This window comes from Sciurus vulgaris (assembly GCF_902686455.1).
Source record: "Sciurus vulgaris genome assembly, chromosome: 9".
NCBI lineage: Eukaryota > Metazoa > Chordata > Mammalia > Rodentia > Sciuridae > Sciurus > Sciurus vulgaris.
The window spans coordinates 64,858,440-64,876,543 of NC_136469.1; the positions used below are offsets into that span (position 1 = coordinate 64,858,440).

The 18,104-nt window shown below is 34.1% G+C and overlaps 1 protein-coding gene and 1 long non-coding RNA gene across 18 annotated transcripts in view; one reads left to right on the plus strand and one right to left on the minus strand.

Annotated features, from left to right (window-relative positions):
- LOC306670175 overlaps window positions 1-18,104 on the plus strand; it is a 165,812-nt gene that overhangs the window by 48,416 nt on the left and 99,292 nt on the right. The gene's annotated exons all lie outside the window — the stretch shown is intronic.
- Window positions 1-18,104, minus strand: part of PDLIM5 (PDZ and LIM domain 5) — a 225,055-nt gene that overhangs the window by 6,353 nt on the left and 200,598 nt on the right. For all 17 annotated transcript variants that reach the window (XM_079154759.1, XM_079154748.1, XM_079154752.1 and 14 more), the window contains 2 exons: window positions 3,961-4,141; window positions 1,979-2,099 (listed from right to left, as the gene is read on the minus strand). In XM_079154759.1, the coding sequence (XP_079010885.1) occupies window positions 1,979-2,099; window positions 3,961-4,141 (302 nt within the window). The remainder of the gene's footprint in view (window positions 1-1,978; window positions 2,100-3,960; window positions 4,142-18,104) is intronic.

Here is an 18,104-nt window from a genome sequence, read left to right on the forward strand (position 1 = left end):
CACTGAAAACCTGGGCAAGAACATTCCAGTTAGAAGAAACAGTAAGTACAAAAGCACTGATGCAGGAAGAATCTGAGCATTCTCAGAAATAGTAGAGGGGTCGGGTATGGCCCAAATCTAGTGACAGAGAGTATAAGGTGGTAGATGAGGTTGGCAAAGAAGGCAAGGACTATAATTTTACATGGAAGTCACTAAAGGGTTTTAAATGCAATCTGATTTACACTTTTAAAAAATTACTGCAGTTTCTCTGCTATTTGGGGTTTGGGGATCAAGAGATACATCCTTTAGATGGTGATTACAATTTCAAACAAAGGGCGAGAACAAGTTGGGTTACTAGTGGTGACACCTGAGATGGAGAGAAACAAGTACAATGTCCTGCTGGGGTGGGGGATCTGCTAAGATTTACTCACTAGATTGGATGTGCGAAGAACAGGGAAAAGGTCAGAGTCCAAAGTCATCCCTAGGTTTTTGAATAATGGACAGTGGGGTCATTTATTGGGATGGGGAACTATATTAAAAATGATTTGAGAGGTTAAAGAAAAAGAACAAAGGCAGTCCAACTTGAAGCAACATTTAAATAGATCCTCAATAATATTTTTCCCTTTCTATAAGCAATTCTTTGGGTTTTTAAAATATGGCTTCTTGGAATACATTAAACATGATATTAAGGTTAGATAGTTTTATCTGTTTTGATTACAGAGGAACAATCTGTCAATACGAATGTCTTGCCAAGTGTCTAAAGCATACCAACCAACCTGAACAAAAAGCATAAAAAACAGAAAATTAAGTGCAATTATAAAATGTGAAATATTCTTGTTGGATAGGGTGGGCAGCCTGTAGCCAACCTGTACCGAAATAGCCCACAGGGTATTTTACTGGAATTTCTGGGGGTTCCTGATGGACGATCCAAATGGTTCTAAATTAAGGAGCCAAGGAAAAGGTAAAAGTAAGAGAATACTGAGTGGGCAAGGAAGGGCAGAACGATATTAATCCTGACCACTCTAGAATATTCCCTTCTAAGCACCACACTTTGGATTTCAAGGTAAAATAAAAATAAAACTCAATAGTAGGAGGCTGGGGTATTGTGCCCATGTACACTAAAAAAAAATTTAAAAACATCTCAATAGTGGGAATGTAATGATAGTAAGTGTTGGTATGGATCACAGAAAATTATTTCATATTTTGAAATATGTATTGTGGTAGCAACATCTAACCAATATTAATAAGTGTTAGGGAAGTTCACTTATAGACACTGCAAAGGAAAAAAATGCATTCAGAGTTCAGGTAATAAGACAAATGGAGTAAATAGGACTTTAGAGCCTAGTTTATTAAAATAATTCTAGCAAAGGAGCAGTCCAAACAGGGATTATCCTCCCATCAGTAAAAGTAACACAGGATTGCAAGTTTATTTTCAAGACAACTGTCTTAAAAAGCAAATCAGTAACATATATTCTAAAGCTAAACATTTTTCTCATGTCTATAACCACTCAAAATTCACTATTAGACTATAACAGGTAGCTTTAGGCTATATGATTTGGTAGAATTTGTATCCAAGAATTATTAGAGATTCAAATAAAGCATTTTTTTTTTTTTTTTTACTAAAAAAAAACTTACTTTCTTTTCTAAGATAAAACTTACTTTCTTTTCTTTTTTGTGGTGCTAGGGATTGAATCTGGTGCCTCACACATGCCAGGCGAATGCTTTTTATCACTGAGCCACATTCCCAGCCTTAGTACTGCTTACATTCTTAATTCTCATAATGAAGTTGGTAATGTCTATTTTGACAAAGTCACATAAAAAGTTTTAGTAGTTTTTTTTTGCTACATATTTAGTGTAATGTTAAATTTCTCCAAAAACAATAAGGAAAACTAGTTAGCCTAATATTTTCTTTTCACTTCATAGTAAAATAAGGGTTAATGTTTTACCTTAACCTTTGAGTTTATTCAAAACTCAAGCAACTAATGGCTCTTGATCTTACCAGTCTCACAATAGGGTTCCCCATCCTCCAAGTGAAAAACATTATTACGAATGGGTTTTCCACAGGCCACACACAAAAAACAGGAAACATGCCAAGTTTGCTTCAAAGCATTGATGACTTCCTGTTACAGAAAGGTAATTGGATTTAAAGAGAGATCACAATGAGTACACCAATGCTTATTCAAACAGCTGTACCTGTACAACCAGGTAGAGGGAACGCAAAGTAGACACACACTTCATCTTTGCCTTGAGCTTTCCATTAAAGTAACAGGAGATATTTAAGGACAGACTCACACATCATTGAAACCTATGCACTACTTATTTAAAGACTGATTACCACCACAACTTATACATAATACATATGGTGACTAAGGGAAGTATTTCATATAAGTGTTTTGATATTATGTTCTGCCTGTTCTGCTTTCTCTCAAAGAGTGTCAGGAAATGTTAATTTACAAAAGTTTCACAGAGTATCTTGAAGATGTCAGAGTGGGAGAAGAATCTAAAAAACTAAAACACACCCTATACTTTGGTATATTATTGAAGCAATAATGTAATCAGTGTAATCCAATCAGTTTAGCACGTGTTCAGCTTTTTGAAAATCGGATGTGACTATGCTATGTACTTAATCAAAGTGTCTATGATTGGAACCATAATGCATAGATTCTGGTTGACAGTGGCCTTATGGTTAAACATACCAAGTACTAACAATTTGGGCCAGATTAATTAGTAAAACTGGTTTGGAGGAGTTGGTTTTGCAAGAAATTATTTCTTTTGATTGAGAAAAGAGGTCATTAAAATCATTTTTTGAAGGATAATTACATGTGAATGTATTTTTTCTAATTCCTAGAATTGTTTTTGCTAACTCTGTTAGACTTATTTCATTTTTATTTTATTCACTATTCTCAAATTCATAGAACACATTTATACACTAAAATGGTAATAATGTATATCCTACCAATTATTTGTTAACATTTGGGAAGATACAGTCTGAATCATTCTACTCATTGGTCCCTAACATACTGTTCAAATTAATAACAGTAATATTTCAGGCAGTATATTTATAATTTAAAGTGTCTTCATAGTTTTAGGCACAGTTAAAGGTATACTCATAATTCATACTAACTTTAACTTACTGTGAATTAGTTTCATTACTATATTTTTATATTAAGCGTATTAGTTGGAATTCAGTAAAGTCATTTCCAACCAGTAAAGTCATTTCCTTTTATATCAAGCCCGGTACCTTGACTTCTAAAATCAAATTCCAACTTCTGGTCACTCTCAAGAAATTCCTGACCTTTACTTTGTAACTGCAAATTAGATATTCCAGAATAGGATACTCGTTTATCCATCATTATTAATTATGTATTTATTCCTAAATTACTTTCTTAAGGAAAAAAAAAGTCCATAATTTGAAATTATTTTTCTATCACATACACTCTTGTAAAACTGAAGTTACATTTTTAAACATGATATACATTCAAGAAAAATATATCAATTATAAATCTCACGTTTTATATATTTCATGAGGTCAGTGTCCTATGCATGAACCCTGACAAGTGGGGAAATGCTGCTCTTATAAAAGCTATGGAATTTAATTTAAAACAGTGAAGGTGTCAGTTCTGAGAACTCTGATGTGTGTGGTCCTATGCGACCTCTTCATTCCTGAGCAAACAGGGTCCTGTTGAGGTAGCACACCCACAGTAAATTATTTTTCCCCTACAGTGGCTAGACTTTCACCAGACAAGCCAGCACTCAGTAAGACAAAACCAAAGACGACCTAACCCCATGAGTCCAATATACTTCTACAGAGGTCTATTTAGTTTTGCTTTACAATAATAAATAGTGATGAAACCAAGGAGGGTTGATAAAGCAAGAAGAAAATAAAAAAGTAAAAACAATGGAAGAGTTTTACAACAAAAAGCTATTTTGTTTATTGCTTTAAAACTCACTAAGAATAAAAGAGCAGTTTCTAATACTTACTCCAAGGATCTTCCTTTGGCATCGACCACATTCAGGAGCAAAGAATTTCTCATAGCACAGCTCACAATACAGCGCTCCCTTCTCCTCTACGAATCCAATGTAGGCCATTGTATTTTTGCAGTGAGCGCAGTTAAATTCTTCTGGGTGCCAAGATTTCCCCAGTGCCACTAGGAATGGTCCCCTGCCAGAAGAAAAGTGAGCAGCTTGGCTCAAGGATTAAAGTTTTTAAAGATAGTCTGGATAGGACCTCTTTTATGCAATGTCCAATCAAATACTTGCTTATTTTCCTTTTCAAGGACTGAACACAGGGGTGCTGTAAATCTACATAGGAACTCTCTGCGCATTTATGGGAATAGAAAAGGGAAGAGGAGTAAGAGCACTTAGGGATCCTTCGAGAAAAGTCAGCCTTCCCTCCTTTTACTATCTCCATGGGATTCCAAGGTATGTTTTAATAAACTGCAAAAGAGTCAATCTGTCTGCATCACAATTGGAATTGAGAATGAGGACACTAACTGGGGCAGACTACAAAGCAATCAGAAAAACAACATGGTTTTTGCAAAGATGAGAGTTTGACATTTCTAGAAAATAAAAGAAAAAAATCTCAACTTGGTAATGCCACAGTCTTAAAAACAGTAATATTTATTACCCAAGAAAAGAAAATATTCTAGGGAATGTCTCTTTCTTACACACTGTATCACACGTATCATATAAATACAGATTAACATTATTAAACACATCAAATTCTTACCCTCCAAAATTACAATAAACTGTACATTACGGGTTGTTTGAAGCCACTTGGAAAGTTTTTGTTTCTGTGGAATCTGGGGCGCGGGGTTGGCAGTGTCTACCATTGAGCGAAATCCTCAGATTCTCAGTCCTTTTTATTTTTTATTTTGAGAAAAGGTCTCACTAAGTTGGCCTCGAACTTATGATATTACTGCCTCAGCCTCCTGAGCAGCTGGGGTTACAAGTGTGCCACCATACTGGCGGAAAGGTTTTATCTAATTCAAATTAAGACTGATTTTAAAATATTTTTGTTTTATTGTGATTCTTAAGAACATTTAACATGAGATTCACTCTCTACAGATTCTTAAGTGTGCAACATTGTATTGCTAACCATAGCCACAATGTTGTACAGTAGCTCTTATTCATCTTATGTAGCTGAAATTTTACACCCATTATTTAGCAACCCTCCCCTCCCCACCTCCCTAAACATGACAAATTTTTAATGCACATTTGTATCATGGTAACAAATGTTTGTAAAGAGATGTTTTTCCCCATTAAATACTATACAGTCATGAACTGATAAGATGGGCTTGGTTTGCTTGACAGGAATCCATTATGAAGCCTTATCTAGTCATGAAGCCTGCAGAGATGAACCATTCTAGTCTCTGCAACACACTTTTCAGTAGCTACATCACACTAATCTTTATTCATAGAGTGGCTTTACCTCCAAGGCACTTTTACACTTATCTAATTTGTCCATGCAACATTCCTGTGAGATTGACCAGGGCAGTTATTACAAACTCAGTTTAACAGATGGAGTGGCTGAGATACGGAATGTTCAAAAGATATGACAAATATCAAAATCACTGACTGAGTCAAGACCAGAAGCTGAACTTCCTAATTTCTAGTTTATTGCTCTAGGTCAACTGATAGTCTGCTTTTAATCTCATTACCATCCAACACCATCATGGAGTGAGCACAGGTAATTTTTAGTAAGCACCCAACAGCAGACTTCTAGGCAGATTTTTAATAGAAAAAGTCACAGCCATGGGTATCTCAAAGCTGCAGCATTTTAAAATTTCTGACAATGACATAAGGGTTTGTCAAACAATAACAATATCCAATTGGTCAATTCTTTGGGGGAACAAATTGATGTTTCTTAAGAACTAGTATTCAATTCTGTAAGAGTCTGCAAAGTAGAAAGGCTCTTGAGGAATGATTAAAAGTTTTTTTTTCTGTGTCATGTAAGAGGGTATTTTCGTGACCCACTTTTTCATAACTTGTTTCTCATTAATGATATGGTGCTATTTTGTATAAGGTAGCACAAGAAACTCTTACTTCTGGAGTACATTATTATTATTTTAAAAACTTTAGGGTGCTATAGTTTTGTTTTAACAGGGAATGCCTTTGTTAACTAATTTCTGCCAGAACAAAAAGGGCTGCAGATCAGATCATTTTTTTCTATAAATAAATATATTACTTTCAGTAAGTCACCATTTTAACCTGGTTTATAAACAGTCCTATTCGACAAGTTCCCTCATTTGATTTTCTTAGTATATATTTGGCAAGTAGTTTACCTTCAAAGATAAATCAGGAAGTTATGTGGCTTAGAGTTGGATAAAGTTTTACGAGTCCTCTGAGCTTTTTCACAGGTAGGTATCTGGTATATACATTTAAAAATATCTTCCAAGCTGAATTTTTTGAGACCATAAGACATGGTAGAATTTGGGGGTTTTACACTACAATCTGCATGAATATTCAGACCCAAAATAATTTATGCTATCAGGCTGAATTTTTTTTTTTTTTTTAATTAAGGCACATCTTTAGCTCATCCATAGGCTAAATGGCTCCTTGAGGCCAGTATCTTTATCTGGCTCCTCAGTATTCAAAAGAAGTCAGTTCAATCTCAACTCTGCATTCAACCAAAACCTAAGTGATGGTATGCACTTGGAATAAAAAGAAAAACTGTGTTCTTGAAACATGTCTATCAGTTCTACCAAATATTTGATGAAATTCACCTGAGAAAAAGGACAACAGTTATTATTTTTATTATTTTGGTACTGGGGATTGAACCCAAGGGTACATTACCCCTAAGCTATATCCTTAGTCCTTTATTATTATTATTTTTTATTTTGAGATAGGGTCTCACCACTAAGTCACTGAGAGTCCTGCTAGGTTGCTGAGGTCAGCCCTCAAGATTTTCTTGCCTCAGCCTCCCGAGTTGCTAGGATAACAGGCTGCACTACACACAAGTTATTTAACTAAGTGGCTGGGGATGTAGCTCAGTGATAGAGCACATGCTGAGCATGAGCGAGACCCTGAGTTCAATCCCCACTGCTATAAAACAAAACAACAAAACAGTACATTGACTGAAGGATATACAGTCCATTTTCCAGATTTTCTAAAATAAATGTTGAGACTAAGTCAGACCAGGAAAGAAGTGGGTTCTATGAATCAAAGCACTTGGACTTTACATGCTCCACAGAATCATTCCTCTTATGAACAGTACTTGGTATCATACATCAGCCTATACTGACAGGTGTTAGAGGAAAAAGTTCTAAGGAAGTCACCTTTGCTTTTCCTGTAAGCTGTTGTTGAGAGTGTTCTTAGATCACAGAGTTCTTCTCACATGGACTCCTTAAAAAATTCCTATCAGATTTTCGCAAGAAGAAAGTTTTGCTTCTCCTAGCAAAAGTTTTTATTTTATTGTGAAATAGGTTGCAAAATGAGCTTTCTTTTTTGATAGACCTCTAGAAGGCTTAAAGCCAAATTAGTATCCTAAACCACAGGCAACTCTGTAGGTTATTATTGTATATAATGCCCAGTCTCAACACTAGCTTCATTTTTAATGGTCCAATCCGTGATTTTCATCCTTTTGCTTTCTTAGGTAATTCAGAAGGCCATCTTATTTTCATGTATTCCCAAAAAGTCTTTAAAAAAATTTGACATGTAGTTCTATTAATAAACATTTAAAATTATAGTCTATTAAAAGAGTAACTATAAACTATTTTATTAGTTCCCTTTGAATATGAATAGTAAAAGGAATTCCAGACAGTAAAGAAATTTTCTTTGTTCCTTTAAAACATTAGCTGAAAATGACCCTTGTTCTTGCACATTCAGGACAAACACCAGCCTGATACTCCTTGGTTGTACTCAAAGAGCATCTTTCCCATGCATGCCCTTGAAGTGATACATAGATTAAACAATAAAATCTCTTATGTATAAGAAAGTGTCCTCTGTGTCAGCAAAGACGAATTTAACAAATTCATTAACACAGGATTAACACTAAAGAAGTTCTTCTTGTTCCAGGTAGGATTGAGTTTCCAATTGTGAACTTGAAGGACAGGCTTGGATATTGCAAATTGGAATTAAATATTCAGCTACCTCTTACAGTACTCCACACCCTGAGCCCTAACTAAATACATGTTGATGGACAAGGGAAAGGTGGAGAGAGAGTTAAGGCATGGGATTGATTGAGTAAAGAACTATGGTACGTAACTTTACCCTATTTATCTTCTGTGACTTATGCCAAAAAGAGTGGGGAGGGAAGGTGAGGAAGAATGCCAAGCAAGAACTGAGAGAAAAAGAAAAACTTACAAACAGAAAGGTGAAAGGAACTGCAAATTGCAACAGGCACAAGGTAAAAGGGATTTAGCTTCAAAAACAAATACGTTTTGCTTCCCTTTGCTATTTAATTCTCACAAGAGCCTTAGTGACAGAAATTAATTCCATGATATAGATGAAGAAAACATCAGAGAAGTTAGTCAGCTTTCCTAAGATCATGTGAATGATGAACTATACAGCCAGAATCTTCCAAAGTCTAACCACTGCGAATTAACAACTGATTTTACTGCATCAAAAGAAGTTAAACAAAAATCTACCAAAGCCACATTTAAAAAACTTGTGTTCCAAAACTGAACTCAAAGTGAATCAAGGACCTAGGTATTAGACCAGAGACCCTGTGCCTAATAGAAGAAAAAGTAAGTCCAAATCTCTATCATGTCAGCTTAGGAACTGACTTCTTTATCTCCTAAAGCACAATGAGTAAAATCAAGAATCAACAAATGGGATCTTATCAAACTAAAAAGCTTCTTCACAGCAAAGGAAACAATCAAGAATGTGAAGACAGAGCCTACAGAATGGAAGAAAATCTTTGCAACCTGTACCTCAGGTAAAGCAATAAGCTCCAGGATATACAAAGAACTCAAAAACTTAACACCAAAAAAACCCAGATAACCTAATCAATAAATGGGCAAAGGAACTGCACAGAAATTTAACAGAAGAAGAAATATGATAGATCAACAAATATATGAAAAAATGTTTACCATCTCTAGCAATAGGAGAAATGCAAATTAAAACTACACTGAAATTTCATCTCACTCTAGTCAGAATGGCAATTATCAAGAATAGAAATAACAATAAATGTTCACAAAAGTTCCACTTTCATTGAACATCATCATTAATTTGTAGCCCTTTAAAATAACACATTAGGGTTGGGGCTGTACCTCAGTGGTAGAGTGCTTGCCTAGCATGGGTGAGGCACTAGGTTCGATTCTCAGTACCACATATAAATAAATGAATAAAACCAAGATATTGTATCTATCTATGACTAAAAATAGTTAAAATAAAATAAAATAATGCATTAAAAGAGTTGTGAGGCCAGCTATAGTTTTATATTTTAAAGGCATAAATAAATTGCTCCTCAAGAATAAACTCATAGGTATAATGAGCTTAAACACAATAGTAAATAAAGAGAACAAGTTCTAAAGAAGGTAATTTTAACTGATAATTTTTAAAAAGTATACTGGAGAGTCAATTCTTTATGTTGAGATAGTTATAAAATTAGAAAAGCAAGAGAACTATGATTTGACGAATGGGACACAGTTTCAATTTAGCAATATTAACATGCAACCTACTAAAAAAGGTCGTTCGTCAATTGAACAAAAATTTACTAAATGCAGAACGTGCTAGGCATTGTTCCAAGAACAAGGAATATGGTAGGGGAAAGACCTGCTTGCATGAAACTTCCATCCTAATGTGGAGGAGAAAGACAAAAAAGAAAATAAAATATATGGCATGTTAGATATTGAGGGTTGAGGACAAAAACACAACAGAGAAGGAGAGAGGGACACTGTATGTGGGGATAAGGGTGCAGTGGGAGAATTTAAAAAGGTGGTAGGGACCCACTGAGTTTTGAGTAAAGACCTTAAGGAGAAGGTGAACCACTGAAATGCCTAAGAAAGAGAATCCAGGCCAAGGAAAGAGCAAGTAAAAGGAGCCTGAGGTGTTTCATTTTTTAATTTATTTTTTCAAGGTACTGGGAATTGAAACCAGGGTTTGGCACATGCTAGAAAAGGTTCTGCCATGGAGTTACATCCCAGGCCCCTGAGGTGTTTGAGATACAGCAGGAAGGCCTGTGTGTATGGAGTAGAGGAAATAAAAGGGGAATTGGCAAATAATAAGGTCAGAGAGAAAATGAGGTGGGGCTGGGTAGGGTTACTTGTGTAGAGCTTTTAGGCTATTGTCAGGATTCTTCTCTTACAAGTGAAAGCAAATAGGGTTTTGAGTCAAAGAGTGACATGATCCGATTTGTTTTATCAAGATTTTTCAAGCAACGAGAAATCAGTGGGGTGGGGGCAAAGGCAGAAAAGTGAGAAAATAACTATTAGCTCAGGTGAGAGATGATAGTGGCTTGGATCAGGGTAATGGTACAAACAATGACAATTGTTCAGATTCTGGATGTATTTAGAAGTTAGAGCCAAATGGATTTGCTGATATAAGTTATAAAAAGTTTGAACAATTAAGAGAAAAGAGATGCTACTTACCAGGAAGATGAAGACTGAAAGAGAAGGGGTGACAGGCAGAATTCTAGTATAACCATATAATCTTCAAGATATTCACCTACTGATGTATATGCCAGAAAAATTTCCCCCCTGAGTGGAGGCACCTCATAACATTAGATTACCATATATAAGAAAAAGGATTATACAGATATAAATCCCTAAGTGTATTAGTTTTTTTTTTTTTTTTTTTTTGGGGGGGGGGGAGGGTGGTACTGGAATTGAACCCAGGGGTCACTTTTCCATTGTGCTACATACACCCTGGCACTTTTTAAAAAAAATTTTTTTTTTTTTTTTTAGTTGTAGATGGACACAATACCTTCATTTTATTTATTTTTTATGCGGTGCTGAGGATTGAACCCAGTGCCTCACACATGCTAGGCAAGTGGCAAGTGTGCTACCACTGAGTCACACTGCAGCCCCCACTTTTTATTTTTTATTTTTAGATAGTGTATCACTAAGTTACCCAGGCTTGCTTTGAACCTGCAATCCTCCTGCCTCAGTCTCCAAAGTAGTTGGGATTAGAAGAATGCACCAGTGGCCAGGGTTGTGGCTCAGTGGTGGAGTGCTTGTCTCATATGTGTGAGACATTGGATTCAATGCTCAGGATCACGTAAAAATAAAGAAGTACATAAAATAAAGGTATTGTGTGCGTCTACAATTAAAGCATGTACCATCATGTCTGGCTTCTATTCTGCTAATTCTGGCTTATTTTGGGGCTCTGTTGTTAGGGGAATATATATTTGTAATCATTATAACTTTTTGATGGATTAAACTGTTTATAATTATAAAATGTTCTTGTCTCTAAGAACACTTCCTATTTTAATGCCTGTTTTATCTGATATCAGTATGGTTACTACACTTTTTTGGTTACTGTTTGCAATGATAAATCTTTTTCTATTCTTTTATTTATAATCTATTTGAGTCTTTTTAGTTTAAACTACATCTCTTACAGACAGCATATACTTATTCAACTTTATCTACACTGACATACTCTGTATTTTAATTAGTGTTTAATCTATTTACAGTTAATGTGATTACTGATAAGGAAGGATTTATGAGAGCCATTTTGTTACTTATTTTCTCTATGTTAAATGTCTTTTTTTCTGTTCTCTTTTCTACATGAAAGAATATAATGAAAGAAAAATCAAGGTCATTAGCTGATAGAATGGGAAAGGAAGTAGTAGAGGTTTTAAAAGAAAAAGGAGAAGATATGAAATGGCTTTTGTGGAAAGTGGGAAAGTAAACATACCAGAGAAACACAGTAGACTTTTGTTACCATTAATAATATACCTGAGATTAACAGTCAAGAATTTAAAGTGAGACTGGTTTGTGTGGTTATGGGTTTCCTTCCAGAAATTTCAGTTCAGATGTAGGCACAGTGGATCAGGAGCTGATTTTATTCAGGCTAGGAGTTCAGTTAAGTGAATGACAAAGTCAAAGGTGGACAAAGGAATTGAGAATGTATGGCAGGGAGGGATTAGAATTGACTATGGAATTGGCTTGGTAAAAAGGGAAGTATGGAATTAGAAGCTATAGATTAGAGTTTCTAGGTGGGGAAGGGGAAAAGAGTGTCAAAGGTCTTTGGAACTGGAGAAGAAACATTTATAAGCAGTGAGCTAAGGACCATCAGAGTGGTGGTGGAAACATAAGCAGTAGGATGTGTGGAAATGAGATTATGGAGGAATTGTAATTACTGGTAAAGACAAAATGTAGGACATGAGTACAAGAGTGGTGGCTAATCACTAAAGTAGAGGATGTCAGAGATTGAGAGACCGTGATATTAAAGAATCATATATGTAGATACAGAATTCGTGGTTTCCCATAAATGGTTTTAAATTAAGATTAACTTTTCAACTTTCAACTGTGACAGTTAAAAATCCCATAGCTATCTCATGACTTTCCCTAGGTACCATGATTCAGAACTCCTTATTACAGTTATAAGGGTATATGGATATATGTGTATATAACTTAGTATTATGTACCTCTCACAAAGTTTACATTGTGGTCATTTGGGCCAGGGTCTTAGCTACTCTATCAAATGATAAAATATATGAGGCAGAGAATGTATTTTAATCTTTATATACTGTAGTGCCAATATGGCAATTTGAACAAAAGTTTACAATGGACGTTTTTTATATAAAAGCATTGATAAGTAGACTACTGAATTTTATTGCTTGCTTTTCCTTTCAAATTAATTGGTTTGTTGAAGTTAGATAATCCTTGCTTTGCTTTGCACCAGTACAATCCTAGATGAATCTCCATTAGACATACAATATTAATTTAATTGTTTATTTGCTTTTTTTATTTACTAGAGTATAACTATTAATTTGCTAAGGCTGCCTTAACAGATCAGGTGGCTTAAACATCAAGAGTTTCTTTTTCTTATGGTAATGGAGGCCAGAAATCCAAAATCAAAAGGTTGGCAGAGTTGGTTCCTTTTAAGGCTTCTCCCCTTGGGTGTACAGGTGGCCATCTCCTCTGTCTTCACATGATTTTCCCTCAGTGTGTCAGTGTCTTCACCTCCATTTATAATGTCACCAGTCATACTGGATTAAGGCCCAATGTAGTGATCTAATTTTATCTCTTCAAAGAACAAATGTCCTCTGAGTATAATCACATTCTAAGGCACTGAGTTAGGACTTTAATAAATAAATTTTGGGGAAACAAAATTCAGTTCATAACAGCAACAAAATTCTGTTTGTGACAGCAACCGTTTTTAGGGAAGATGTCTTCTGCTTATCTCTCAGTGGTACCTAAGGTGGAGTGCTGCTTGTAGAATAACCACAATCCTGTGTTATTGAGAAACTGAAGAGTAGCCTTGGGTCACTACTGTGAGTATAAGAATGTGTGTAGGTGACACAAAGTCATTTTAGGGGGAGAGTAAGAATATTTAACTGTTCAACCTACTTATTAAGTATTTCTCTGTCATTTATACATTTCAACATAATGAATAAAGTACCCTGCCACATTCCTAAGTAATGGCAGGTTTTCTTACAGTATTTTTTTCTGATTTAATACAGTAATATATATGACTGTATGTGTATATGTATGTATATTCATATTCATAACACAAATACATACATACACTTGTGCAATAACTTTGAAAGTTCAAAATGGCATATTTCCTTTTGGAAACAGACACCACATCAAGTCAACCAGGGATAACTTTTGGGTATAATTCCTTTTGTTTTTTTCTAAAGCAGTAGGGCTGTATGTGTTGTTTATTATTATATTCTAAGGGGATAAAACAATGCCTAGACCCAGTAGGACGCTAAATATTGAATTAATTAGTTACTGTATTTCAGGATCAAAGAGATTGGGTTTCAATCCTGGTTGTATCACTAATCACCTTTGTGACTTTGGCCAAATTAATCTAAACCTCAGTTTTCCCATCTAAAAAGTACTCATAAGCATAATATAAACATCATGGAGTTATTTGAGGATACATTAGGATAATATTGATCAAACTCTTTTTTAAAATTGTTTTTAGTGGTAGATGGACACAATGCCTTTATTTGTCTATTTTTATGTGGTGCTAAGGATTGACCTCAGTTCCTCACACATGCCAGGCAAGTGCTCTACCACTAAGCCACAATCCCAGAACCTGATCAAACTCTTGTCATGATACCGATCATATTCAATAAAGAGTAGCTGTTTTTATTATCAGGCTTAAATATGTACCTTTGTATGTATTTTCTTTTTTTTTTTTTTTTTTTTTTTTGTATTTTCCAGTATTATTTCCCTGTCCATTTCTTTTTTTTTTTTTTTTTTTTTTTGGCTGTCAATGGATCTTTTATTTTATTTATTTATAAGTGGTACTAAGTATCAAACCAAGGGCCTCACACATGCCAGACAAGCACTCTAAACATTTTTCTATGTAGTGGCAGTTTAAAACATGAATAAAAATTAAAATTAGATCTATACTCAAATTCAAGTACTACCATTTACTATCTGTACAACTTTGGGCAAATATCTAACTTCTCCTTGCATCAAACTTTTCATCTGTGAAATGGGGTAAAATATCAACTGTTTCACTCAATTGTTACAAAAATTTAGGTAAAATTCCTAACACAACATTTGGATTATTCTAAGAACAAAGTAGACATTAAGGATCTCAATGGTAGCATAATATTATGTCATAGAGATGCAAAATATTTATGTTCCTTTCAATGTTTCAGTAAATAGTGAAATCGTGGTGAGCATCTTTAGTTGTTTCTTTAAATTCAAGGGCTAACACATTAAGCCAGGAAACATTTTATTATCAAATAAAACCTTAATCAGAAGGGACAATAATTAAGAGCCATAAATAAGGGAGTACTTAAGAGATTGAAAGGATGATGAAATGGGCAAAGGGTTCTGCTTACTTCTCTTTGGGGTAACGTGAGATGGCTCTCCTTTGAGAAAAGTTTGAATATCACCAAGCAAGGAAAAAAAAAAGCATCAATGTTAAAATTCTTTCTTTCCCTGAGATGAAGAACAGGTTGTCTGAATTTGATCTGGTGCTGCACTACAAGAAAAGACAGAGCCATAGTAATGTGGCTATTTCTTAAAGCACTGCATATCAAGGAAGAAATTCAAGCACCATAAATTCTTTACTTCTTTCACAAAGATGCTAAGAAGCTAAACATAATTGGTTCAGTTAACTCCACATAATACAAATAGCCAATGGATTTTAATGCCACTAGATATAACACTCAAGAAATAAGCTAGAATGTTCATAAGCCCATTCCACTGGGAAAACTAAAACCCAGTTTTGTATACATTAGTCTGATTTCCTATGCTCCCAATTACACCAGCCCTCTAACAGTCAATCTATTCACAAGCATAAGAATTGAAGAAATGGGACTTCTATCGTAAATGGATTGGAAATGTTCCATAGCAAACTTAAAGCTTCAGTAGAAGTTTCTAAAATAAAACTGCCTATCCATTTGTAACTAGTCAAGGTAATGCCTCCATATAGCTTAGGTAAAACATCCACAAACTTTTCAAAAATTCAATTAAATCAAAAACATTTGATCCAAATAAGATTATCTAATATTTTAAACTGAATATGTTCTATAAAGGTAACTGGTTCATATTAACATTCAGGTTTTTAGCATTTCCCCAAAATAATCAACTCTTAAAAAAAGAACCATAAAACACAAAAGTTTCCTTAGTTTGCCTTTACATAAAGATGTTTTTAAAAATAAGAAATATTCTAAAAAGTAAATATAAAAACAATGTGAATTAAATAAATATAAAATATATGATGGAAAACTAACAATATAAATTCTAAAACCTTTCACTTCTCAGTGATTTTGCTAGGGTATAATATTCTGTGTTGAAATATTAAGCTTGCAACTGCAGCTCATTTTAAAAACAGGTGTCCAAGAGAATGTCACTTGATCTAATGCCTCTTTGCTTTGGTAAGTAATATTGACACTGAGGTTGGGAACTAGAATTATGGTTTGACCAGGTCTCTGAACTGACCACAGTCTATTCAAGCTGCTTTAGCACTTGAACACTAGGCAAATGTGTTATGTTAATTATTGTTACATGATCTTGACATGAACTAATCCACATTCCTATTAACTTCCTCAGTAAATGAAGCTTTAATGCTTAAGTGATAACAAGTGCTGGACAATACAGAATATAAAATTTAACAGATGAAGGAGCAACAAGTGATGGCCATTCATTTTATTAGTATAATATATACTTAGTTCATATGGCAGGATGTCTGTGCAGGCCAGGTTGCAGTTTTTGAAAAAAAGGCAGGTAGGGGTGGTGAATGTAATTTCTACTTTTATCTTCATATTTTCTCCCTACTAAGTTTTTCAGAAGCACTAGTAGTAGTGATAGTAGAATGTCACAGAATTTAATAATCAGAAAACATGAATCAGCAACTGATGGTTTAACATTTTGTTAACGAATCTAGTACTTGTTTACAATAGCACATAAATAACTGCAGTAATTTCTACTTCCATAAAGTTTTTTTTTTTTTTCTAAGAATGTAGTATCTCTAAACACCAGTCTAGGTAACCAAAGTACTACAAAAACTTATAACTATGTAATAAATCAGAGTTCACTTTTATATTTTGTTAATATTAAACCAAATATATAACAAATGGTAATAATTAAAAACATTACATTGTTTCTTTTACTGGAATAAAGCAGATATTAGATTTCATATTAGTTTTTTCTCCGCAAGACAGGAACTCTATTGAAGACCTTTTAGGAAAATGAGTAACCAAATTGACACTCTAACCAAATTCACTTGAACTAGGAATTGGCCTAGAGTTGTGTATAGTCTGTGCAGTTAAGCTACTGAGTGTTTTCTGTATGTGGACGCTGTGACAGACTTTGGAAACCTATACTGATTTGTCCCTCCTCCTCATACATACTATCACTACTACCACTACTAACTGGCTAATTCTTATTAAGCAGATTTTCACTCTGAATGATACAACTTAAATGAAAAGTATCAATTTATAAAACACCATATTATGATTCCATTTCTGTAAGGTGCTATCTGACTTTATGTTTTAAAAGTATGAACTAAAGTATTGATAATGGTTATCTTGGGAGGTGAGATTATATATGAATTTGTTTTTTGGTGACTGCTTTTCTATTTCAAATGTCACAATGAACCCTGACTATACTTAAAATAAAAACGTTATTTTATTTTTAATCTTGTACTGTGTGCTATATTCTTGTCACATTATTTAATTAATAATTGGTTAATGAGAAGAGTTCTTCAAGTGCTGAGGCTTCCTGGGTTCCACTTTAATATTACACTAAGCAATATTTATGTACCAGAGGAGGGGAATATATAAGAAAGTCAACTTTATTCAACTTCAGGGAAGCCATTGTTTCTACTGTTTCAAAACAGGATGATTTAGAAAAGAACAGAGAATGAGAGATAATTTCAAACAATTATTTGTTACTGTCAACAAGGCAACAAGGTCCTTTAGATGAGCAAATCAGCCATTATGCCTACACCTCACAAAATTTTAAAAGCCACCTATTAAAAGTGCTAAGAGATTTAATAAGTTCCAGAATAGTACACTCACTTAAGATCTCTGTACATTTTTCCCTTCTTGGCAGTTTAAGACACAGTAAAATAGATTTGGGCAAAACATATTTTAAAGAGGCAGTTATATCCTAATCTAACATTTAGAGCATTTATGAACAAATCTTAAGGTAATTATATCTTTCAATGCTTAGGTATTTGAAAATCTAATCTTTTCTCTAGGGCTTAAAGTTCTTTGTGCTACTAGTTATTTTTCATCTAAATGAAAGTCCTCACTTTTATAATTTGTAAATTAAAATTGAGATAAATGATCTTCAGGATCACTTCAAGTCTTAAAATCCTGTTATTATCTGAAGGGCCAAATTAATCACTATTTTTCCTTAGTTCTGATAGGAATTAATAACTGAACGATTGGTATTTTTATTTTTATTTTTACCAAGCCCAGAATTACTTTTAATTAAAATAGGTCATAACATACATTTACATTTATCTGCTTCAACACTATTATACAGAATTATGGCAAGAATATTTTTACTAATAAAATTGCAAATATTATAGAATATTTT